At 42.0% G+C, this 24,584-nt stretch overlaps 3 protein-coding genes across 5 annotated transcripts; 1 reads left to right on the top strand and 2 right to left on the bottom strand.

Moving 5' to 3' along the window:
* Nucleotides 1-885: 885 nt before the first annotated feature.
* Nucleotides 886-14,535, bottom strand: LOC147061557 (protein kinase C and casein kinase substrate in neurons protein 1-like). Its single transcript, XM_085912983.1, has 10 exons — nt 14,422-14,535; nt 6,099-6,228; nt 4,727-4,883; nt 4,414-4,649; nt 3,935-4,090; nt 3,509-3,684; nt 2,782-2,902; nt 2,442-2,548; nt 2,017-2,213; nt 886-1,306 (listed from the first exon to the last, which is right to left on the bottom strand). The coding sequence occupies exons 2-10, from the start codon at nt 6,156-6,158 to the stop codon at nt 1,197-1,199; spliced, it is 1,320 nt and encodes a 439-aa protein (XP_085769109.1). The 5' UTR covers nt 6,159-6,228; nt 14,422-14,535; the 3' UTR covers nt 886-1,196.
* An 863-nt stretch (nt 14,536-15,398) lies between these two features.
* Nucleotides 15,399-20,179, top strand: smim29 (small integral membrane protein 29). Of its 2 annotated transcripts, none has more exons than XM_085918735.1 (5): nt 15,399-15,554; nt 16,377-16,647; nt 16,770-16,795; nt 16,877-16,982; nt 18,056-20,179. In XM_085918735.1, exons 2-5 carry the CDS (start codon nt 16,543-16,545, stop codon nt 18,116-18,118), a joined length of 300 nt encoding a protein of 99 aa, XP_085774861.1. In that variant the 5' UTR covers nt 15,399-15,554; nt 16,377-16,542; the 3' UTR covers nt 18,119-20,179. The 2 variants fall into 2 exon arrangements, with proteins under 2 accessions (XP_085774861.1, XP_085774869.1); XM_085918743.1 differs by having other exon boundaries at nt 15,404-15,554; nt 16,374-16,647.
* Nucleotides 19,926-24,471, bottom strand: hmga1a (high mobility group AT-hook 1a). 2 transcript variants are annotated; one of them, XM_085918724.1, is made up of 5 exons: nt 24,326-24,471; nt 23,331-23,429; nt 22,612-22,707; nt 21,665-21,718; nt 19,926-20,934 (listed from the first exon to the last, which is right to left on the bottom strand). In XM_085918724.1, exons 2-5 carry the CDS (start codon nt 23,412-23,414, stop codon nt 20,860-20,862), a joined length of 309 nt encoding a protein of 102 aa, XP_085774850.1. In that variant the 5' UTR covers nt 23,415-23,429; nt 24,326-24,471; the 3' UTR covers nt 19,926-20,859. The 2 variants fall into 2 exon arrangements, with proteins under 2 accessions (XP_085774850.1, XP_085774841.1); XM_085918715.1 differs by lacking the exon at nt 24,326-24,471 and adding an exon at nt 24,101-24,245.
* Between the last annotated feature and the right edge of the window lie 113 nt (nt 24,472-24,584).

The raw sequence follows: 24,584 nt of genomic DNA, 5'->3' as shown, positions 1-24,584 counted from the left end.
CAGCTACAAATCGAGTCACATGATATGTGAGGTTATGGCATGGAGGGGAAAACGATGGTAGCGTGTCTTTCTTTGGCTCAGCATGACTAGTTAGGGCTTTCCGACAGTGAAGAACTGTGTTTTCCGTTGGACAGCATGGCTTCTTCATGCCTGAACACTAGTACATTCATGTCCTGTTGAAGAGGCTTGGTCTTCACACAGTCCTATGGGGCTTAGCATGCCCCCATTGACCCCCTTCCTGGTAGAAAAAAAATGCTGGCATGGGCATTGTTCGAAACCCCTCTCATACTGCAGTGCTCGTCGCAAAAAAGGATGCGCCGATCCGGTTTTGCTTGGTCACTGACAGCGATGGTTAGTAAGTAGACATGCTTTTAGAATGAAAGCTGCTGTGGGGGGGTTGGGGGTTTGGGGTGGGGGGCGTGTCACTTTTTTCAATGGATGACAAAACAAACATAAAATCGAGCATGTTGTCAGCAAGCTTCCTCTGGTGAAAACAGATGCATGCGATCCTTTCAAAGTGCATCGGAAGTCGTAGCGTTGCATTGGGTCGCGACCCCGTACGAGGCGGGACGATCCAGGGAATGTGAGTTGTCGCATAGCGCATGCTGCTATGCGCGCTCGGAAACAGTTTAACACATAACACTGCACACACCGCAAAAAGGGGTTGGACTGTAACACGATAAAATAAGACTGAAAAAGAAAAGAAGGTACTGTTTGTGGTACTTGAAACACGACAGCATTCCTGATGGAAGAATGATGACTGACCACACAAAGCGTTCAAAAATAAAAGCGACATAAAAATGGCATCGCACTGTACATACTCAATGCGGCTTGGAGAAGCTCGTATTTGTCGAATGGGTATAACTGATTATATTCGCCTTCCGTTTCCACAACAGACTGCCTGTTGAAATAAGCTTGCATTGTACCTTATATACAACACGGAGAAGCCATATGTTTCTGTCAAGGTCTATAGTTGAGTGTGTATATTCTCTTATTTTGAAATATGGAAGTCAAACCACCCCAAGAGCTGGATACAATATTTGTCTTTTAGCTTTACTAAGTTTCGATGACAGCTTCACGCATCTGTTGGGCAAGGGAATGTGTTGCTCTTAAGTCTCTGGCTATGTGCGGTGCAATTTGATGGTGCTGTTCAAGCTGCCTCCAGGAGCATGTCTTTTCTTTGTCCGGCCACTGGCCTAGATTGGCTCAACATAATTGGCCGGGTACAGTCCCTCTCGGCCGCTGTCCAGACGACCTCGACACCAGCCTTGTTCGTCTTCATCTTCGGTCTTGGTCAGCTCATCGCCTGTTAAGTCGTCGCATATTTTCATCAAGACACAGGATGGTGTCAAATGGTAAAAATGACAGCAAATTTGATTTAGGGTATGGATTTATGTGTCCCAAAAATATTTTTTCTAAAAAAAAAAAAGTCTTTTTTTTTTTTGGCACCACATTAGGTTTTTGAGATATCAAGATGTCAAATTTGGCCTATAAACCTGGCGTGGATAAATCTGGCCCTTAAGGGCCACCATCCAGCATGTTTAAGCTGTTTCCCACCTTCAACACATCTGATTAAAATGATCCTGATCATTATCAGGCTTCCACAATGAGCTGATCATTTGAAACAGAGTCGGACACTATAACAGCTTGCCCAATATGGATTTTACCATCCATTGTAATATAGACTAGCTATATATTCATAGATTTGGAATCAGAGAAAAAAACGACAAAAATGGGTTTGGCTCTATTATTATTTGTTCTGTTAATTTCTTTTACACATTTATTGAGACAGTGAGCCTGAAAACATTGACAGATTGTTCCGATAATTAGTTCTCCTTTTAGCCATTGTTGATTAATTCCAGTCATTTTTTCAAGCGCAAGACACATTAAAATACATTTGAAGGCAACAGTGAGAATTTCTGATCACTTCCTGTCATCATAAACAGCAACTAAAGTGCAGTTGCTAAAAATATCTCCAAACGTTATAGCGACAATCTTTCTTCTGTGTTTGTTTACCTGCTTTGAAAGAGAGTTCATCCTGCTCTTGGCCATCGTAGTCATAGAGCGCTCGCACTCGAACACCTTTCCCAGTGCTAGAATCCTCCTCGAATGAGTTTCCGTTCCCACCGTTTTCATTGCCAGAGTAGGCTGCGGGCTGCTCATCGTCAGACCACTCGGTTGAGTGTGCTTGGTTCTTTTCATAGCTGCTCACGCTAGAGAAACAGAATATGTATATAGGCTAACATTGAATATGTTACTAAGTCCCACTATGAAATTTTACATCACTTTATTGGTTTGATGGAGCACTGCAAGTAAGTAGCAATGTTGTGAGATTAATCTTTTTGTGTGTCAAAAAAAAAAAAAAAAAAAAAAAACATGTAAAATATACTTTTCTGTTTGATTTAACAATTGCCATATTTGTTCCAATCAAAGGAACTAACCTGCTCCGGTCACCAGGGGGCGCCACGTGGTCAGTGCTAGGAGTAGGTGGTGCTCCATCTGGCTTCTTCTTCTTTGGAGGGGCATTTGCCTGGTCTGGGTTGTATTCCTGCTCGAAACAAATTCAAACGGGAGTAAAAAGTAAAGTTTGAGTTTCGAGCTACTTTTTGACACCCCCGCCCCCGAGGATACATAAGCAAACATTTCCATAAATCCACGTTTGTAGGAAATAATTTGGATTGTGAGGAGGGGCAAGACAAGAGACGTTTTTGCTTTCTTCTGTCCTTTTTGCACTGACTCTTTGAGATAAAGATAAAACCAAACCTATGTAAGAATCCGTACCTCGAAGGCGGGCCAATTCATGTGCATGCCGGGCCCGTGGTTGTTGCTGAACCACTTTAGATCCTCTTGTGTGTTCGCAGACAGGATGGTACGTTCCAATTCTCTGTATATTGTGGCGTAGCTGAGGGAAGAAAAAAAATCAAAAATTGACATGAAATATCCACTCCAGTTTGCTAGTTTGTATTTTCTACATTCCAGTATCTATTATGATCTCATTATGTTCACTGGTTTTATGTTTTTTTTACTGTCTTCATTATGAAATAATTTGACCTGTTGGTAGATTGATTCACTGTAAAATGCAAACCAATTCAACTCTCGTACAAACACGTCACTTCTTTGAATGAATTGTTAGAAATATGAAGTACAGAACTAATGAGACAACCATAATCTTCCAAATGGGATTTAATAATGGATGAACAGCAGTTCTACTGAGATGAGCCTCAATTTTCAATGGCTCTAGGCTCATTTTAATCTTAGGACAAGCGTTCAATGAATCCGACAATTAATAAGTGACTTACATGTAGCAGTTATGTTATCACTATATACTTGTACATTTGGTGAAATACACACATGTAATGTAATGTCATGTAAAAAGAAAGTGGTAGGTCATTTCACTCCCTGCACACCACGATTTGGAACGACCTACTTGTAATATCACATGGGAAGAAAACGGAACTTTCATGTCACACATCCTTTGTTTGAACTGTTTTCCTTTTGGCTGGCTGACCTTTGGTTCTCTGTGAGGTTGAGGTGGCGTTTGATGTCCAGCAAGGCCTCCTTCAGGAAAGTCAGCCTCTTCACCTCATGCTGCTGGCACTGGTCAAACACCTGCTCCATGCACTCCATGTAGGCTGGTGCGCACTTGTTCAGCTCCTCCAGCGACTTCTCATACTTTTCTTTAGCCTGAGTGGAATTAAAATGATTAACTCACTTGCCAACATTTGTTTAAAATCAGAAAACCTGGCCTGATAAAAATCCTGATTTACATTTTACATACAGTGCACTATGTAGAGACAATACTTCCTCTCCACAGTTATTCAACCAGAAAAAAAAACTCACAAATTGTTTATCCTGCTATATAAGCAATTATAGGAATATTTTTACGGATCTCCAAAAACCAAAGACGATAATCATTTTTCTGTCTTTCCCCTACTTTCTGCACATCCTGTTTGCATTTGTCCACTTTCTCATGGAGTTTCTTCTGTTGGTCCGGTGTGACAGAAGCCTCAGTCTTGCCGTTAGCCTCTCGAGTCGCAGCCAGCTTCTCCTCCTTGCATGCCATGTGGTAAGCTTTCTTCGCTGTCTCCATCTGCGTGTCCAAACACACGCGTTCTCACAATCTGACATGAGGACAGTGTTGAGCGACCACATATAAATATAATCGCAGTGCTCATATTCAGAGGTTAAGAATCCCAAACTGCTTTTATTAACTAGCTTCATATGTGCCCAATTAAATGTAGAAACTGTAAGTTGTGGCTGAAACCATTTCACTCTGGCTTCTTCTCAAGCCAGCACTATGGAGTGTGTTGTATATTTTGTCTTTCCTTTTTCATTGAGGAATTTATAAATCCAAATAAAACGATCTTGTCTCTCAGAGTTATACACACATAGAGCAATAAAACATTCTCTGACCTCCTTGAGTTTTTTTGCCCAGGGTTTCTGTGCCTTCTTAAATCCTTCCTCCGCCTCCTTTGCCTCTTTGAAGCCTCCAATCATTTGCTTGTGATAGGCCTCCTTCTGCCAATTCTTGACTTTCTCCACATCCTCAATCATCAAGTTGTTCTTGACGTCTTGATGCAGCTCGCTTACCTTCTCCGCCTCGGTCATTACAGCCAACCAAGCTCTCTCCACTGAGCCGTACTGGGGCCCTGAGGTAAGTCCAATAATATTCCTTTAGACTACATTTATGTCAACTATACCAACTGATTGTTTGATGGTGTTCCACCTTTCTCAATAAGCTGTCTCCATCTCTTGGACCAGGCAGTCAGCTGATCTCCGTAAGCTTTTTCTATTTTAGCCCGTTCCTGCAGGCAGCCCATGAGATCATTGCAAAGTCGATGACCGTCGTCAAATCTCTTGACGGCACGTTTGTAGTTCCCCACCTGGGAGAACATGAACATTTATGAGATGAGATGGCACCTTAAGATAGACTTCTTTAAACAAAAAATAAAAAAAATGCAGGTGCAGGCGGCGTGGCTCCGCCTCCTCAGTGCCTGCAGGGGTGTGTGAGGCTGTGAGCTCATGCAGCATGATGATGGAGGAGGGGAGGGAGTGAGGGGCTCGTGCCTTTGCATGTGTAGTTATGCAATGGCATGGGCTTGTTAGTGTGTGTACGTAAGTGTGAGTGTGCGCACACTAATCCCCCCCGAGTGGTGTGTGTGGAGCAAGCGGACAGATTTGAAAGGATGGATAACAAAAAAGAGACAGAAATGAACAGAGGATGCAGACTGTGCGTGTATACACGTCAAATGCATGCATGCATGAAGAGACAGTCTCATGTGGCTCTGCGTGCATTGTAACGGGCTCTACCATGATCACGCATGTGCACTTTCTGTTTGAGGAGAAAACTGCGGAAGGCTGTGAAGCTGATGTGTGAGTCTGTGTACTCTCAAAAAGCACAACAACACGGGTAATTTCTGTTTGAAAATCATGAAGAACATTTTTTGCAGCACAAAGTGAGCCGGGGTGCGTTACTCGTCTTCGGATGGAACAAGTGGTGCACAGAGAGAAAGTCCTCTTCAGAATTGTGTTGACTGAGGCTCTTTGTGTCACTGTAGTCGAGTGCCGTGACACAAAGGAGACTCTGTACAGAGGGAATTCGTTAACTCTAGTTTGATGGGTTTTAAAGTGATCATGCTCTCGCAATCAATGTAAGGTGACCTTGTTGGGATTTGTATGTTGTCTAAAACAACTTGTGATATTCAGTTATTGCAGATGTTTTTTTAAAATCTTGTTTAAGTTGAATTTAAATTCAATTTGTGGCAGTGTGGCAGTGTTTGGAAAATCAGCCCACTGGCGGAGCTAGAGGGGGTGCTGCAAGGGCACTGCCCCCCTAGAATATGCTTGGACATGCCCCCACGCCCCCTACAGGTGCCAAGATGGATGATTTATTGACTTTTATGATGAGTGGGAATTATTTTTCCCACATTTCCCCTGATCCCCCATAGAGGGTTTGAATTTTTTAGGCGTTTTTCCTTTTTGGTGTTGCGGACTCAACCTCCTGATACATTCTTGCCCTTCCCCCAAAGAAAAAAAAAAATCCTATCTGCCAGTGACAACAGAGTCATGCTTGTAGGTGCCAACTTGTGTTTTTGTACCTCCCAGAAGCTGTCCATGGTGTCGTCAACACCTGCAGTTTCATCGTAGGAGCCAGACATTTCTGCGGATGTTGCAATTGTCTATCTTAACCAAACCTGTGCTCTGCAGCGGCACTTGGTTTTTCGTACACTGAAAGAAAAGGAAGAAAGGAGATGATTATAAAAGACGCTCGTGTCTGAATATTAACACACAAACATAACCGAGCAGCCCTTGCGGTACAACGTGGCAATTACTGAACTGTTTCAGGGAGACCTTCATAATCGTGAGATAAAATTAGCATTCTCAGCCGCACATCCAGTTTCCCTGCCTCGAGGAACGAGAATGCACAGCTCAAACTGGCGTGTCCTAGATAAGACCGACTGCCGTCACACACACACGCATGTTGCTGAATCCATCCACTGTACACTATAATGTGTACACATAACATTCAAATTCCAGCAGCTGCTGGTTTCATTTCAAGTAAATCTCTCGTGGAATCTCGAGTGGTCCGGTAATGCTGACAAACTGTGAACCACAGTGGCTGGTGAGCAAAAACATTCATATCAAGCCCAGCAAGATGCCAGTTTCTTCTTCGAGCATCAAAGGTTCCCAAATTTAGAATTCCAAGAGATTCTGAACAATTCTGGACATTGCTCCTATTTTGGCGGTAACCGCCTGTTCTCTTCAACCAAATTTTTTCGTAGCTTCCGCTGAGTTCATACAGATTTATTTCCATTGATATGGAAGGTTAGTGTAGCAAAAAAAAGCAATTTCAAGATGTTTCAAAAAGTTTCTGATGGAAAAAGATAAACGGCAAGCCCAGAGACATAATTAATGTTATCTAGCCATGTCATGGCGAGAAAACCTAAAAGCAGCCTCGGAGTTAAGCACTCGTAATCTCGGCAACCATCACAAGGTGCTGGTCAAGTAGTCTGTCCATCACCTGAGTTGTCCAATCGGCTTCTGAATTTGTGACGACAACACGTCAGGTGAACTTTATAGAGGATGATGCAACAATCCCCCAACAAACCAAACAAAGTTGCGAGAAACTAAAGTCAACGAACAATCTTGTGCGCCATGCATTTTTGCACATGTGCATACTTACAGTATGTAGGTGGAAAGAACTAAAGAGTTACTCACAATGCACAATTTATAAAGGATTGGTGACTCACAAGGCTACAAAGCACAAAACAAGGCATCCTACAGTTTGACATAGAAGATAGAGAAAACAATAGTGGGAGGTGGCACTTCAAGTCTCATGAAATATGAAAAATCAACGCTGTTCCGACTTTCCAGGTTCTCATAACTCAACGGCAGAGGACGTTGCCGTTAATATTCGCACTTACTGTTTCTAATACTTTTTCCTATTCATTAAAATAATGTCCTATTCAATGTACATCACGTCTCAAGTATGGGATGTATGCAACTAAACATCATATTTGCTTACCATCATTGCCTCCATTACAAAACAAAAGCACAAAAAGATTCAAAGATTTTTGTAGTCCAAATGTATTGTTTAAAAATGGAAAACCAAATATTGATTGATAAAGGCAACTCGAAGAGGTCGAGCAAACAACTGCGTCTCGGTGGCTGAGGGATAATCCTGCGGTGTTCCACTTGAATAGCTTTAGAGGGGGAGGGAACTCGGCGACAAGAAGCGCAAAGAGGTGGATCGGACACAAGTGCGAGGTTGACATGCAAATTAGTCACGGCTATGCAACAACTTTGGCGGCAACGCAGATTGGTCGTTGCAACTTTATTCAGAAACGATAGCGGCGATGCCAAGTTGTTACGTACCGTATGTCGTGGAGCTAAAAAAGACGAACCAAATATGTCTCCACATTGTGATGTTAAACACTTTTTAAAAAATTAATCGATTAATCGACAACTAAGCGATTATCTGATTCATCGACAACCAATTTGATAACCGATTCATTGTTTGGAACCTTAGACATGTCCAATTCTTCCTCTCAGCAGTAAATTTTCTCAGATTTTTCTGGTCCTCCATGAAAGCAGAATGATTGTCTTTGTGTTTGATCAAATTTAAGCATTTGCAAACTTTTCAATTTTGGGTGAAAAAAAAAAAAAGATCAACATTTTTGGCCATTTTCTCTCGGATGTTATGGACCAAACCTGTAACTGCATCATAATCAATACATGTTTGTGCATGTTCTGTCAATTTGAAATAATAATCAGTTTTAGAATGAAGCTATGGAAATTGAAAATAAAATTCCTTTTTTAGTCTTCAGTTAACCTAACATATGCAAAAAGAAAATACTGATCAAATCCAAAAGTAAAAGGAACTATTGCAATGTCCCTGATACTTTTGAAGGTCCACAATGAAGCACTTACAGCACTCAATGGGAATCCCAACAAACATGTAAGCTTGTTACAGTAAGAAGATTTCATAGAGATGAACTAACTTTACCCTGCTGCACATTAGCCCTCCTGACTGCTTAGACAAAACAATGATTGAGAATTCAGGTAGGAAGTGATGTAAAATCATATGAGCGACTCATGTTGCCGCAGAAATTTGCACAGGCGACGAGCTGTTAGCTTCTCCTGCGTGGGTGGTGTTTGAATCACCCTGTGTGTCCACACGGGGCTAAAACAGGACACACTCGGTGCGAGACAGAGGGAGGTCTTTCATTGAGACGCGGGGCTTAGGCAGAATGACACAGGGGTGACAGAGACAAACAGGATGAGACAACAGCGTCTGGGTGGTGACAAGCAATGGAGATTGACATGGAGGCAGAGCAGCATGTGACATGGGGGACAAGCGGAGGGGCAGCAGCCAGAGTGAAGGTGCGGCAATCCCAAGGAGCAGAGTGGAGGTGGTCACACGGGTAGCAGAACGGGGTTGTGATTCGTCTCTCGGTTGTTGCCAGGAAACAGAGCTAGCTGCTACAGATTTGGCCATCATTAAGTTAACTGTCTGAGTGACAATGCACGAACATGATGTATATAGTACAGCATTTCTCCATCCAACATTAACGTGCGAAACCGGACAAAAAAAATATATAATTAAGGATAAAGTGCAGAGAGAACTACTTCAAGTATCGGAACTGGGGACATCGTCAAACGTTAGCTGTTTGTCGACTAAACTAGTTTGCATGTTAGGTGACAGTGGTCAAAGGTCAGAGGTGTCTTTATGTGTCCTTTATTGTATTTTTGCTGATTTTGTCTGGAACTTTATTCTACCCCATCAGGTTTTTGAAATATTTTTGTCTATTTAGGTTTGACCTATAAAAGGATTTATCAACTATAGCTTGGAACCTAACACAAATAGAATTTTTAACTTGTTAGCATACTTAGCAATTCCGCAGCAAAAAGAGGAATATTGAGGCAGCTGCATCGACATTAAAGTTTCCATTTTGTAAATTAGAAAAATATCAGATGACAGATTTCTTTTTTAACCTTTTTCCCCACAGAAGTAGTCTATGAAGGATTGTGTTGTGCATCACGGCTTGAAACCAGAATATTGTATCGTAAAGGGATGACTCAGTTACCTCATGAACGCCTCCAGCAATGCTACACTACTCAAGGTTCTGCATTCTTTGAACCTAGTGAGGGATTTTACACATCTTGTCCTTGAAGATATATATATATATATATATATACATATTTTTTTTTCCGAGTCAACCACAAGTCAGACGACGATAATTCACCTGAAGAAAAGAGACCCTGATTATAAATAATGTTCATCTTAATCTGAAGAGATTAGAGGTCATGCCAAGAAACAGAGCACAAAGAATTTAGATCACAGTTGGCAAACTCCGGTCCTCGAGGGCCACTATCCTGCATGTTTTAGATATTTCCCGCCACCAATACACCTGCGACAATTCAAATATTTAGGATCATTATCAGGCTCTTGCAGAGCTTGCTGATAGCGGTTGGACTCTATTTTTGTACAAACCCAAAAACAAAACTCCCAACCAATAAATTCTGCGTTATAGTAACACTCAGTTATGAATAAGTGCTGCTACCTGCACAGCGGCCATGACTAGCTAACATTGGGTTGCTATCTTAGTGTTGCTAGCATTACTATTTAGTTGATGTTGGACATGGAAACAAAATGAAAGCAAGGAAAAGGTACATCTGATTAAAATGTGGTTAGCATAAGAATAACATTTGCAACACACGTGTATGGAAATACAAAGGTATAATTGGACATGAGTATCCAGTACCTTCCTCAACTACCCTGCATTACATCATCCAGAGTTGACTGCTCAACTATCCAGACACAATTGAATTGAGTTATGATTGCAGGCAGCGTCCCGCATGATGCTGCAGTGTTATGTAACAAGCAAAGCTTTTGCCACCAGCCTCCTAGTGACAGCATGGAGGAGACGAGAGGTGGTGGGCCGGGACAAATAGAGATGGACAGAGGAGCGGGACTCAGTGCTATGGTGACTGATGAAGAGATGAACGCAGCAGTACATTGATGTTGACATGTGGCATAGCTTGAGGGTGCGACACTCTTTGGGGGGCATATTTTCCCATCGACTTAATTTTTTTATAAAATGTACGCACTCTGGGTGGAGCAGCCCGATTTGAGTCATTTCAGAGCCGCTGACAGTGTGTAATGAATGTCACCAGCCAATTCAGATGTTCTCTTGACCCGTTTGGACTATTTGTGTACCTTTTCTGACCATATAAAGACTTATTTGTTGCTAGTGGTTCAATTGTGAACCCTACTGAAAATGTGTATCTTCGGGGAGACGAATGGACCCCTCCAGTACCCTTTTTTTCGGAGTGTAATGTGCAACTTGTAATAGGATTTGATGTGGTTAATACTGTCGTGGGATTAGAAAAGTGTAATAGTGAAATAAAATTCCTTAATGTTCATATTATTATACTCAGCATGACAGTTATTTAAGATTTATTCTGGAGAGTCACTGCTTAATAACCCAGTCGATTGCGGAGAAGTCCGATGAGACACAGTTTAAGCCATATCTTTACAAACAGCATGATTCTTTTTTTATATTTATCTTTTTTATTGTCATTAGTATCCCAAAAGGTCTTGGCTGTTACTTCACCCTCCTTCTTTAGCACACTTTTCTCAGATCCATAAATCCAACAAGGGAGGTTCATGATAAGGCTGTGCTTAAACTTTCTAAGAAGCTCCCCTAAGAGCAAAACATGAAGACATTCCTGACAAACCTCCAAAGCTGCTTAGATGTGTGTTTGTTGGCTTGTTAGGAAAAACGTACCTTGTCAACCAGTAGGAAAACAGGTTCCCATAAATAGAAATTTCCATTGGCTATAGGAGCTCTCATATGGATACAATAGCGCTGTCCAATCAATCCAATTTACCAAACCTAATAAATTCTTTAAAAAATGTTGATAAAGATTCCTTAAGAGTTCTCTACAGAAGATGAGTGGAAATGTAAAAAAAATAGTCATACGGATACAATAGTGCTGTCTAATCAATCCAATTTACCAAACCCAATTCATTCTTCAAAAAAAATGCTGATAAAGATTCCTTATGCGGTCTCTAGAGAAGATGAGTGAAAATATAAAAAAATATGAGTGAAAATGTAAAAAATAGTCATATATTTTAAGAGCTCTCTACAGAAGATGGGTGGAAATATGGAAAATCTTCCCAGAAAAATCAATGGGTGTATTTGACAAATTTTGCGCCCACGCGGTCGTATTAGCACCTGTCTTTATTATGTACAAATAATGATGATGAGGCTTTAATGAGTTCAATTGCTTCTGTCTCTCATTGTATGTTTAAATATGGCAATAAAGTCATCTACACAGCCTGATGACAAACACCATATGCAGAAGATCAGGGACAGTAAATGATGACTGCACGGACTGATTTTGGGACAGAAGTGCAATGAAGCTGACTCATTCCGACACATGAGCAACAGATGCAAGCTACGTCTCACTGATTCTGGCATGAAGCACGTTAAAATGCTGAGTCATTTTTTTCTGCAGGTAATAATAACAAACAAGGAACTATATACCTCAAATATCCAAACACACCAAATAAGCATATGAAAGGTTGCAGTGGTTAGACCGAAATAAAGCAAACATGCTTAAATACAACAAACGCGAATCGTCAATGTTTATCTCTCATGCTTATCGTGTAAAAGCAGAGCTGATGCAAAATATACTCAGTTTAATCCTCTCCGCCAAGGACAGTCTTCTCCCATGTGTGCATTCAGCGGCCCCTTTTCTCACACCCTGTCAAACAGTGCTACACCCACTTCCAACAGTTGAAATGCACTTGCCACCTCTTTATATTGCAGGGGATTTGAGTGTGTAAAATAAAACAAGATATTTCCCCACATTGTCCTCTGTGAGCCGCCACACGTGATGTGATGACAGCATAAAGGTCATAAAGAAGAGCCAAGCGGATGAAACATGACCAAGCATCCAAAGCAGTGCTGCCATTTTACAGAGGCAGAGTCAACACAGCACAAGTTACTAATCATCTCACAACGCAGCGGATATACAACAACTTCTGACAAGTATCGTTAACACAAACGGAGGACAAGGACTAATTAACGAGAGAAATATGGAAAAGCCATGCTAATTGCTCAGCTATCATGACGTTGCGAAAGGCATTACCTCTCTGCTTTGGGACATTTCTCAGATCAGGATTGAATTCCTCAAAATTACTGAATCAATGTTCACATCAATGTGTCACTTGTGTAAAGCAAAAAACAAAAATAGGTTCTCATTTCTTTGAGCAGGTTGTTCATTAAGCACATCAACGCAAACGATGATTTCAAATTTTCTCCTGATCAATTCTTTCACAACCTGCAACATTTTGACATCAATTCAAAAAACATAACGCAATGTTAATGCGTCAATATATTAAGTGTTCCACTTTGTTTTTCTTGACAAAATGAGAAGAAAATATGTAAATTCAGGTAAAGTGTGATGGAAGTGAATTTTTATAGGCTGGCGGCGCTGCTATTTGCAGTCATGCGTAAACAAGTGCAGTGGGAGCAATAAAGTGGTGAATGGTAAGAAGTCAAGAAAAAAAGAGGAGGCAATGATTCATTCAGTGATCTCACTGACGGGTGTAAACAACATCCAAACATCATGTGTGTGTGTGTCTGTGGATGTGGATGGACAGATCGATAGATGGATAGATGGATGAAAAGCACTTAATCATCCCCACTCTCCCCGCAATAAAATGAAATGACCGTCCTTGACGGTATGATCATCGTCTTCTCGTTCTCGGGGGCACCTTGGCCCCTTGGCAGACACCCAAGCCAGGCAAGCTGAGCATTCAGAACCTCGGACAGTTCCATAACTAAATTCTGTTGCTCATCTTCCGTGTCCCCCTTTAAAAACGATTGAGATCGATTGAAAGCAACACGCACAAATGTCTTTAGGCTGATTCTGAAGAGAGTCTAAATGATGTGGGGCTCGGCTGGTTTTATTGGTGGGCTGCACCGTTTCTTGCGGACAAAATGTTGACAAGCCCCTAAAACACAGAGCACGTGACGTCATGAAAGCCCCGCCTCTTATAACAAACGCATAAACGTGGCTGCGGAGTAATGGTTCCATAACAGTTTTACGCATGGGTGCATCTTAGACGATTTGAAAAACCACATGCACCAAACGCAGAATGTACTGTATGGTGCTCGTTGGTCAGAGATGCAAAAAAAAAAAAAAAAGAAAGAAAATGACGCGAGAGATGGCTCCTCGCTGAGCTGTGACAACCAATTACATAACGGCACAGAGGAGCTCTCGCATTTATATTCCTGTCCTCCACACTGGAGCCCACCGCTCCATAAATTTAACAGACAGTGATTTCCACCCAGTTATTAATAAACAAGTGTTATTTGGTTGTCGTTTGCTTCCCCGTTTACAATATGTTGCATGGATGGAAAAGGCAAGAAATTGTATACGTACAAATATCCATCCTTTGCAGACATGGCCACCATCTCTGTCTACTACAATAACATGGCAACAACCTTTGAAGACGCCACGGATCCCCTATAGCCTCTATATGCAGAAAAACACCCCATACTGAATCGCTATAGCAGTTTGCCCAATAAAACGCATCCATTTATATCAAAAATAATAACTAGATTGCATGGAGTTAGAAATGATGTGACATAAATTAGTCTTCGCGGCAAAACTATTTAATTCCGTCTCTATCAACAAAATACACGCCATGACGCAAGATGCTTCACTTGAAAACAATACCGTATGACGCATGCATAATTTAGAAGGCACAGGATTGCCAATGAAAGTCAATTATGAAGGGACAAGGTTGGCAAATGATGCAACGAGATTGCTCGATCGAACCTTCACCATTGCAATTATTTGAACATCTAAAGAGAGCAAAACATTCGTGGCGCACTCGCTTACCAGATACACGCTGCTTGCCGAGCTGCACCGAGTCCAGCCTAGCCTTGACTGCAAATGATTCAATATTTCCCCTTGCGGTGACAGAAGGTGACCTCCGCAAGACTCGCTGCAGCCTGATCACGATGCACGCAGCATGAGCGAGCACAACAGCACAGGCGCGACGTGGGAGGATGTCCCGACGCTTTGCTTTCAACGGACCACACAAAATTGACTGCAAGAGGGGGGCTGATGCAAACATTATTATTATTATTATTATTATTATTATTATTATTATTATTATTATTATTATTATTATTATTATTATTATTATTATTATATTTGAATACATTCCATTTCCAATGACAATCTTGGTCACTATTTTCGCTAATGAGAAGGTAGTGGATTTTTCCAAATTTGGGTAAAGTGGGAGTTTCAGCCATATGGAGAGCCCTAAATGCGACTTCCACTTCCTAAACCAATCGCTGAGCAGGAGATATTTAAACATGACAAACCGAGGGTTTGATGCAGATTAATATCGAGATTGTATTTCATGATCCAATTTATTTCAGAATGCATCTTTGATTTTGGACAACATATGTTCAAGAATTGAACCAATCCACCATCCATCATTTCTTCAAATTATACCTTTGAACAACTGGGCCCACTGTTAGTGTACCAAATAAACCATGCGAGTGGCTCGCTGTGGCGCTCCCTGGTGGGACAATAAAGTATTTTCACTAATTTAGAATTAAGTCAACATGTTTTTAAATGAAACACATTAGAAAATCTTAAACATATACTATGTAGAAAATATTTATAAACACATATTGACAGGAAATAAATTAACCAATTATTTAATCTTATACATTTATTTAGGAAAAACGGGTAAATTACAGCAACGACTATTATTCGACGCTTGATAGTGTAAATGCTCGATGGGTCCAATTTAAAAATGGAACTTTGCCCTTCTTTGGTTGAACTCAATTTTTCTCAGGATATCCCTTTGGGTTTGGGTTAACAAATTGTCCCAATGTGAGCAAGCGTCTTATTTTGAAAAAAGGAATCACTACGGTTGCACTCGCTGCTTCGTCCAACTTGCAAAAGATAAACTGGTTGCGGAAGCAACACAAACAAATCGACGTGATTCACTGAAGGTGAGTGTAATTCCGCATTGTTTTTCCCCCGAAACCAACGACGCGCCTCGTGCCATCAATAAAAAACGAACAATAGCTTTGCGAAGATGGCTGGCCTGGAAGTGTTTACTGGTTCAAATAACTTTGATTAGAGCAGCGGCCGGCAACGAGAGCTAAACGTTAGCTGGAAGCTAATCGATTTGTACGCGCGACAATATGTAAGCCGGAAGCTCATAGTCCATTCTCCTTCAACTATGTTGCGTTGAGGACAGGTCGAACAGGTCGGGATCTCTCGGTAGCAAGCAAATGGCATCTTCGTTGGCACGAGAAAGTGTCCTGTATTTACGACGAAATATGCATATCGCAAAGGCTGACAATAATTTTCAAATTGATGCTTTATCTGATCATTCAGCCTGCTTATGGGTTTCTTTCATTGGATAATAAAATGTAATTTTGCATGCTATTCCAAAATTATGCAGCCCTAATGGATACACCAATTCACCGATTATGTTATTTAAAAGAGCATTGAATATGTTAAATTCGATGTAATTTTGAGATTTCCTACTTTATGAGTGCTCTTTGAGCGCATCTCAAGTCTATTTCAATGCGTGGGAGTACCAAGGAGGCAAGGTTTTGTCAACCTGGCCTTTTATTTCCGGGTTAAAAAATAAAATAAAATAAAACCCACCAAAAGAACTCGTATTTCACAAGTAATTAGATCGCCAAGGTAATATATAATCATATCAATGCTTTTAGTTGACTTTGGAAAGCTTCAAAATAGCCTCCCAAATGTATTGACCTGACCTCTTACGCATAATCCCCTGTATGGTTTGTCCCAAGTAGGAGGAGCAGTGAAACCATGTGGAAGTCACATGAATGAAAAGGATGAGGCCTGATCAACCAGAGCGTAGCTTAAGGAGAGAGCCACTGCACAGTGTGTGTCCTTGGGTGGGGGGTTTCCATTCGCTGTAAAGCAACCCCCTGTAGCCCCTTGCCCTGATTATATGCAATGAATAGTACCACTCCGTCCCCCACCATTAATGGAGATGCAGCGGTGGGCTATGTCTTGGTGCCATTCTTCCTCATCACCATCATTGGAATTGCTGTAGCAGTGGTAAGTTGGCAATTAAAACACGTTCCGTACCGGTGCTTCTCGACTGGCATGTTTGTAGTTGCACACGTCCTATGGAAAGACACCATTGGATAAGAATGTATCATTTCTGTCTTCTTTTTCAGGTCTTGTACGTTCGTAAGAAACAAAGGTAAAAATACAGTTCCAGTCCTGTTTAAAATGGATTTATGTCTCCTTTTAATCTGTGTTTTGGTCTTTGTTGTTTTCTCAGACTTGACAGACTCCGCCATCAGTTGTTACCAATCTACTCATATGACCCCTCAGAAGAGGTGAATGAAGCTGAACAAGAAATGCTGTGGCGAGAAGAGGACACCAGAGTAAGGCACATTTTTCTTTGAAAACAATAATTCTTTAGTTACAATCAGAAAATAATAATAAATTGATAAATATTAAGAAAGAATCCCCTTCTGTGAGCCAGTGGAGGGGTTTGTGTGTCCCAATAATTATAGGAGCTGAATTTTCTGGGGTTTTATGTCTCTGGCAGGGTCACACATAGCAAACAGGTCCTAAGTGAGGAACCAGACAAAGCACAGTTCATTGACCACTGATGACAATTGAAATCAATGGAACTCAGTTTTTCCTTGCCTGGACGCAGGTTTCTTTCATTTAAAATATTTAAAAATAACTTACAAGGGTTCCTGTTCCTCTTTTTGCGCACTTGTACAAAGCGATTGATTTCTGTGTAGTAGTTTTTTTTTTGTGTTTTTTTTTTGTGTTTTTTTTTAATCTGTGGTTTTGCTTGGTTGCACCATAAGGTGACGTGGCCAGGCTATTACTCTTGTTTCCTCACAACTCAGTTCCGCTAATGTGTAGGAAAACAGCTGCAAAAAGTTGAGAAGAGATAATACAAATTTTGTGAACGCATACTCGTAACTCAAGCTTGAACTTTTTTTTTTTTTCCTCCGCTCATCCACGTGGAAGGGTCTGCTAGGATTGTTACCATCTAGTGGTAACGCTGCCGATTGCAGCTATTTGAAAAGTACATTAATTTCCTATAGCACTTGCCATCATTGAGGTGGAGCCTGTCTCATTCTGGCAAGAGGTCAGGTATACCCTGGACTGGAACGTTGAGCTAAATTAGCCGTCTTGTCGGAATTGCACAATCATTTTGTTAATAAGATAAATCCAACAATTTATTGGTGTCCTGTAATCCAAGTCTTGCCCGAATGCTTGGAAACCAGTAGATGGCAATGTTCACTACACAAAAACAGTTTAAAAAAAAAAAAAAGGCAAACGTGACCACTGTATTTGATGACTTCTTTGCGCTTATAGTGCTGTGCTGCATTCAAATTATAATTCTTGTAAAGTAATAAGAAATCACCTACATTTATATTCTCTGAATTTGATTTCAATTTGAGGATGACACTAAAATGCTTTTTTTTCTTATTAGGTTGTTCAAGGTTGGGCAAGAAATTATCAACAGCGACGCCCTCTTCTGACCAAAGATGCCTGAAGAATCCAAACCTGCACTAACCACAAAGATAGTTTTTTTTTTGTTTACTTGTCTCTCCCTCCTATCGTAAAGTACAACAAGCAAAGGCATTGAAACTATGTTTCGAAATGCATTTAATGTATTTAATGTAAAGTATTTATTCTCAAGCATACACTGAATTTCAGGGTCTATTTTTTAAACAAGTGCATGTCCTCCTTCACATCTTTCTGGTGTTACTGAACATTCTGGAATTGCCAATCCATTGGAATTCATTCCAGACTGCAGATTTAGCGGCACATCCGAGAAGACGCGTCACATATAAAAGAAAATATTTCACATAGCACTCTTTCTGAAGAAGTGAGCTCTGAATGAAAGTGTATTTTACGTGCGTTTCACTTTCTAATTGACTCAACAAATGTTGCTGCTAGCTTTTGTTTTCGTTTACACACCAAATTGTCACAAGCCCCCCCCCCCCAATTTGTGAACTTTGTGTGGTTTGGGTGAGGCATGTAAGCCACAATATGCACATAAACACGATCCAGTGTTCTTCTGGATGACTCCTGCTCCAAATATGTCCCAAGCACGTCACCAGAAAAGATTCACCTACAGCCAGAGGTGAATGCCATGATTGTGACTGCACTCAATGATAGACCCGCCTACTTTATTGCCCTCAACTGTTTGAAGCCACTCAGGATTGTTATTAGCTTGCAAGTGCAGATGCAGCTCATGGAATTTTAAACCGTTCAATTCATTTGAACAACTTGTGCATTGTGATGGAGAGGACAGGTGTTGTGCGTTCTCCTGGTTATTTGAATTGTGATGTTGCACTTGTTGTTGCTCAGGTTTTCCTCAAAAATGTTTTAACAGTACCTTTACTGAGCTGCTGAGTTTCACTTGGACCTGAATGGGAAAACTACTGATGCAAATTAGTCTGCACTGTTATGAAGCTTAATTTCTGTCAAAGATAACCTTTTTCCCTGATAAAATCAATCATGATTATTAAATACACTGGAGTAATGGCAGAAAATATACGAGGAACAAAAACCTTCCTAAGTAAAGCAATGCACCCTCAATTATTCCTACTTTAAACAAAGGACAGGACAATGACAGAAAATTATCTTTATTGACCATTTTATCTCATACAAATTGCAGGACACCATAGAAAATATATACATTGCACATTTATATACGGTGTCCATTAAAAAGAATGATTCCATCCTCAACAGTTTACAGTATATAAATGAACAGATGTAGATGTCAGCCTGCGATGTAAATCTGATTTTGTGAAAGTCAATGCACAAAATAACCACTTGATGGAAAATGTTAGGCAAAAATCAGGAAAGGTGTCCAACCTTAAAATGTTTCAGTGCACCAGAAGAAAAAAAAAAAAGAAAATTTGCTAAACTACCACAGTCAGCGAACACAGTATTGTCAAGCTGAAAAGGTTCCCTGACTTGCTTCTCACTCACACCAGTCAGTATACAAGCTTCAGTTGTGAGCAAGCTGAGGCCTGCTTCAGTCAGGTATTAAAAAAAAATCGTGTCCAGAGTACACAGTAACACAAAAACGGTAAAACACAATGATATAAACTGCTGAATGAGGTATGAAAGTCCAGGCATCGTGTTGTCAGTTTGCAGTTTTATAACCGAGGTTGTAGCGGCTGAGGTGTGTGGAAGAACTGCCAAGAGGACACTTGAACGTTCTTTTGTTGTTGCAGGAAGCAAAACATCTTTTAAAAGGCTTATTACAACTAAGTAAGTTTATGGGAACCCACGCAAGGTGAATAAGCAAAAAAAAACAAAAAAAAAACAAACAAAACATGAGCAGCCTTGTTAGCGAAGTACCAACAACTCCCAATTTTATTATTAAACTGCTTGTGGCTGTACAGTTTGTCTTTCCGTTGACCGGGCGCGCGTGTGCGCAGGCAGAAACCGTCTGTAAAAAGCTCCCTGAAAAAAACGACACTGATGCTCTCAACCTGGAACCCTATACTTTAAAATTGACAACACTTGAAAAGAAGCAGCACACAATTTTAAATGGGATGGAACTGTAAAGTAATAAAAACAAAAAAAAAACTACAAACACTAGTTGTCTCCCCCGCTACACACCAATGACAGAGGAGGCCGTCAGATAAGCTAACACCTAAAATGTCCTACATGAGCAGATGTTCTACTTGTGAGCGGTGACATCGGGAAAGGGGGGGCAGGGGGTATGTATACCACCAGTGACCTATTCTCATCCTAAACACTGAAACTCAACTTCATCTAGTGTACGATGCGAAGGATAGGTTAAACCACACCACACAAACACGAGTATTGGTAAAAATCACCTTTGTCCTGTACAAAACAGAGAAACTCCACAGCCCCTACCATCTCAGACTTGAGTATAATCAATAAGTAACATTGAGTAAATAGAAAACAAACAAACAAAAAAAGACTAAACACCATCTTTCAGCAGAAAAGAAAATACACTCGGCCCCCGAAAAGCCCACCTTCTTCGGCATAAAAAATTCTTGCGATGTCATGACGTAGAGAAAAGGGCTTGTCATCTGTCGTGTATGTGATGCTCAGAGCTACGCTTGCGCAAGGTCCAGCGTTTTCATCCAGTGCTGTTGCATGAGAAATGTACTGTGTAGACCCTTGTTTGAGCCGAGGGCCCTGTCAGGGGGATAGTGGTCATGAAAGTGGCACTGGTGTTGAAGATACAGTCCAGTTACAGTTAACAGTAAGTCAGTATGCTGAGAGAGGTAGCACGTGTTGCTATTACTGGTCCTCTTCCTCATCCTCTTCGTCTTCTTCCTGCTCCGACGACTCCTGTGATGCTTTCTCTTCCTTTTCCTAAAATGAGATGGAAAAAAAACAACAACAAATAAGTCAGAAATGCTGAGTCAAATCTCAACGAGTCTTTCTTTGGATCAATGTTATCCTAAATCTTGACAAACTGCTGTGGCATGAGGAAGGGTGGGTGACTCAGGACGGTGGATCGATGAGTCACAATGAGGCATCCGGCTTCCTTTACTCACTCCCAACTGGATGTGTTCATTCATAAAAAGAAGTGGCGGGGTAACTACGGGTCATTGCTTCATGTGACTAATGTGATCCAGGCGGCAATCCAAACACACCCATTACTACTCGTGCATAGAAGACTTTCTACTACGAAACTACATCGGCTTCCTTGATGTCAAGGCATGCCGGTGTCAAGTGGAGATTTTGTTTGTTTTGGTGTGTTCCATCAAGAAAACTTGCAAATGAATGAGTTGAAAACGATGATCCAAAGTAACAAGACATTTGAGGTTCTTTTATCAACTGTTAAATTTGGATGTTTGGTTAGCATGTGGCTAACCTCTAACCTCTTTCACCATATCGAGTCGAAAACAAAATTGGATTGTTCCTTTTATAAATCACCCATTGGAAGACAGGCAGCGGCAATTGCCAGCAGAGTCAAAGTCAAAATACCCAGAGCAAAAAGTGACTCATCTTGAAAGATTTTGGCCCGCGTGTATGGAAAATATTTTGCCCCCAAATCACCGTATCAATTCTAATGCGGTTACAACAAAACAATTCTTACCTCCTTCTTGGGTCTTCCTCTGCGTTTGGCACCAGGAGCGGGTTCTGCCTTTGTCTTTGGAGAGGGAAGGGGCGTGGTTAGATGAAGTACTGTGCAAAACTTAAGCATCAGTGCATCATGATAAATGCATGAGCCGCATATTCTGGTTGACCGTATCGGTCAAATTTTTAAAAAAAAAGGGCTTGTCGTAAGCACCTGGGGGGAGGGAGGGATCAAACCACTTATCAGCAGCAATGTTGTCTGAAATAACATGTACTGTATATTGAACAGAAAATATTTGTTTTGCTGCCTGCAGGTGGCAGCAAAGCCTGCACAAAGAGATCTGGACAAGGGGCACTGGGTTCATTGGCTATTATCTAGAAGGCCAACAGGAACTGCACACAGGGCACTCCAGTTCGCTGGCCACCTGGTCCGAAGCTCAGAGACAGCTGGTGGAAGCCGGCATAGACGTAAACCCTCAGACGCTTGTCTTTTCTTGCTAACCCTAGATCACAGAACGTGTGCGCATGCAGGAGCAATTTGCCTTCCCTCACACGTACAGTAGCAGCGTGGACAATGCTCATGGGGGGAGTCGCAGGGTTCAGGGCGAGGGAGAAAATCAGCTGTTGCTATGGAGACAACAGGCTGAGAAGAACTTGGACAGTGTGCGGAGCGGGGTGTTGGGGGCGGGGTCTCAGCGTGGAAACACCATTGCAGCCTCTGTACCTACGTCACCCTTTGCATGACACGCTGCAGGATGCTGCAGATCAGGAAGTACAGTCATGTACTTCCTGCAAAAAAAACTGGATTTACAATAGGGAAGACAATTTTTGACAGGAGGGAAACAATGAAATCATCTAGAAGCAAACTTGATGGGTTGCCAGGTCTTATTTTTTTTTCTGGTTATGACCCGGTCATTCAGCCTTTGCAAGCCGCTACTTTGGCGCATGAAGACATGATGGACTTACTTTGCCCTTGCTGCTGGGTTTGTTTTTGCTGCCCTTGGGTCGTCCTCTGGACCTCTTAGGAGTCGGCGATCCGCTGGGCTCCTGAGACTCGGGACGCTGACGTTAAAACAAAACGGGGGAGAAAAAAAAAAAACACAGTGAATGAGTGATGAATGACTCGCACACAATTTACTGTGTGCTCGTAAATGTGTCTGAGAAACTTCAGTGATATGCAGACACACCTAAACTGCAAAACCTGCCAATAATTGTGCAAGCGATACATTCATATATATATATATATACACAACATGCACTTGTGGGCCTCGACTCATTTGATTGAATTTCTATCTTGTTTACTACTGCAGCTTTTGACTATCAAAGCAATTCAATACACTACGCAGCGTGACGGCCATACGACCCACCCTCAACCTTGCAATGTCAGCCAATGCAGGAGGTCTGAGAGGGTTAAAACTGGTTTGTGTGTGTTGGGTTACAAGTTCCTGACAAACACAGGAAGTTTGTTGATGGGGGGCTTCTACACCTCCCATTAATCATGGCCGAAACACACGTTCAAATTGGGACTCGTACCTGAAGTAAAGACTTGATTTTCACGGGACGCCATTAGCTTTGAACGCACTTTGGATCATGTGCGGGCTACATTCCCAAAACTGATGAGTCATGCAAACTTGATGCAGCTTCTCACAAAAGCTGCACTTCAAAGTTTATTTTGCCCTTCTTACCTGAGGAAGCTTGCGGGGTCTTCCACGCCCCCTCTTCTCTGTCGTCTCCTTCTCCTTAGATGACACTGTCCCCTTGTCGCTCATATTTACTTCTCACACCTAGGAAATAAAAACCACACCTGGTCAGAGTCGCTTGCAGAAGACAACGTGCCGAGCTCACATAAATGGGGGGTGGGGGATGGGTCGTGGTGGGGGAGCGGGAGAGAGAGTGGTGGGGGGTGAGCCAAAAAAAAAAAAAAAAAAAAGGCGCAAAGCCACGACGCATCCAGCTCTTAAATCAACTCTTCCCAGAGGCGCTATTTCGGTCCCGCGTGCGCTCCGCTTCCTCCTCGCGGATCTCCGTTGAACCGGTTTGCACGGTGTAGCCCCGAGCCGCAGGCCTCACCGTTGCATTCACGTACCGACCGCATCCCAAGGCCCATGCATGTGCGCATGCATGCATGCATGCATGCACGCACGCACGCACGCACGCACGCACGCACGCACGCACGCACGCACGCACGCACACCTCTGGCCACACACATGCACACAAATAAACCGTGGAAGCGTTGAGTGTGCTATTGCTATCGCACCCTTCTTACATCTGCATTTCAAAAAAAATGAGCCCGAGCTTGCGAGGTGCGCGTCGTGTTTGGTGGCGGGCCTACAGCAACAATGGACGGCTTTCTCATTGAAAGCATGTCGCCCTCCTTTCACTGGAACTCGAGCGATTGAAAATATTCTCAAACCATCGTGACGGTGCGTTGGTCTCGGCAAAAATATGCACTCACCTCTACCGCTCAAGTTTAACCTCCAGCTTAAATTACACAGCGAAATATCCCCTTTAAGCCGGGTGCTTATAGCCGGTTAAAGAGCCCTGCACCGACCCACAAAGCGTCGCGTTGAGTCGACATACAAACACATAGCCCGCCCCTTTAACTCCCAGCTCGTGAAGCATTTAAAGCAACGCAGCATTGGCGAAAAGACTGTTTTCCACTCAATTTTTTTTTTCTTACCGGCAGGTTAATGGGTTTATTCCAACGTGGTCCTAAAAATAGCATGTGCGTCTCCTCTCCGGCAGATAAAGAAAAAGGCGCCAGTCAGGAGGAGTTTTGGGGCAATATAAAGAGCCGCCCTCATGGGAGCAGGGGGACTGGGGGCGGAGATATGATAAGTGGGCCACCAACGGCACTGGACCGGCTCAACCCCCATGTCTTTCCTCCCAAGTTGGACTCGGCCACACAATAAAATGCGTGTACAACTCGCAGCACGCAC

Source organism: Syngnathus leptorhynchus, chromosome 1, assembly GCF_054491065.1.
Source record: "Syngnathus leptorhynchus isolate UIUO chromosome 1, UIUO_Slep, whole genome shotgun sequence".
NCBI classification, from domain to species: domain Eukaryota; kingdom Metazoa; phylum Chordata; class Actinopteri; order Syngnathiformes; family Syngnathidae; genus Syngnathus; species Syngnathus leptorhynchus.
The sequence above is the reverse complement of the archived record's forward strand: the minus strand, read 5'-3'. Positions and strand labels throughout refer to the sequence as shown.

Coding starts and splice junctions, on each gene's coding strand:
- LOC147061557 (XM_085912983.1), bottom strand. CDS start 6,158: ATGTCTGGCTCCTACGATGAAACTGCAGGTGTTGACGACACCATGGAC. Junction 3,685..3,934: donor GCAAACAGGATGTGCAGAAA/GTAGGGGAAAGA, acceptor AATTCCACTCAG/GCTAAAGAAAAGTATGAGAA. Junction 2,903..3,508: donor AACCTCACAGAGAACCAAAG/GTCAGCCAGCCA, acceptor TTCTTCCCTCAG/CTACGCCACAATATACAGAG.
- smim29 (XM_085918735.1), top strand. CDS start 16,543: ATGAATAGTACCACTCCGTCCCCCACCATTAATGGAGATGCAGCGGTG. Junction 16,648..16,769: donor TTGGAATTGCTGTAGCAGTG/GTAAGTTGGCAA, acceptor CTTCTTTTTCAG/GTCTTGTACGTTCGTAAGAA. Junction 16,796..16,876: donor TACGTTCGTAAGAAACAAAG/GTAAAAATACAG, acceptor TTGTTTTCTCAG/ACTTGACAGACTCCGCCATC.
- hmga1a (XM_085918724.1), bottom strand. CDS start 23,414: ATGAGCGACAAGGGGACAGTGTCATCTAAGGAGAAGGAGACGACAGAG. Junction 22,708..23,330: donor GACCCCGCAAGCTTCCTCAG/GTAAGAAGGGCA, acceptor TTTTAACGTCAG/CGTCCCGAGTCTCAGGAGCC. Junction 21,719..22,611: donor AACCCAGCAGCAAGGGCAAA/GTAAGTCCATCA, acceptor CCCTCTCCAAAG/ACAAAGGCAGAACCCGCTCC.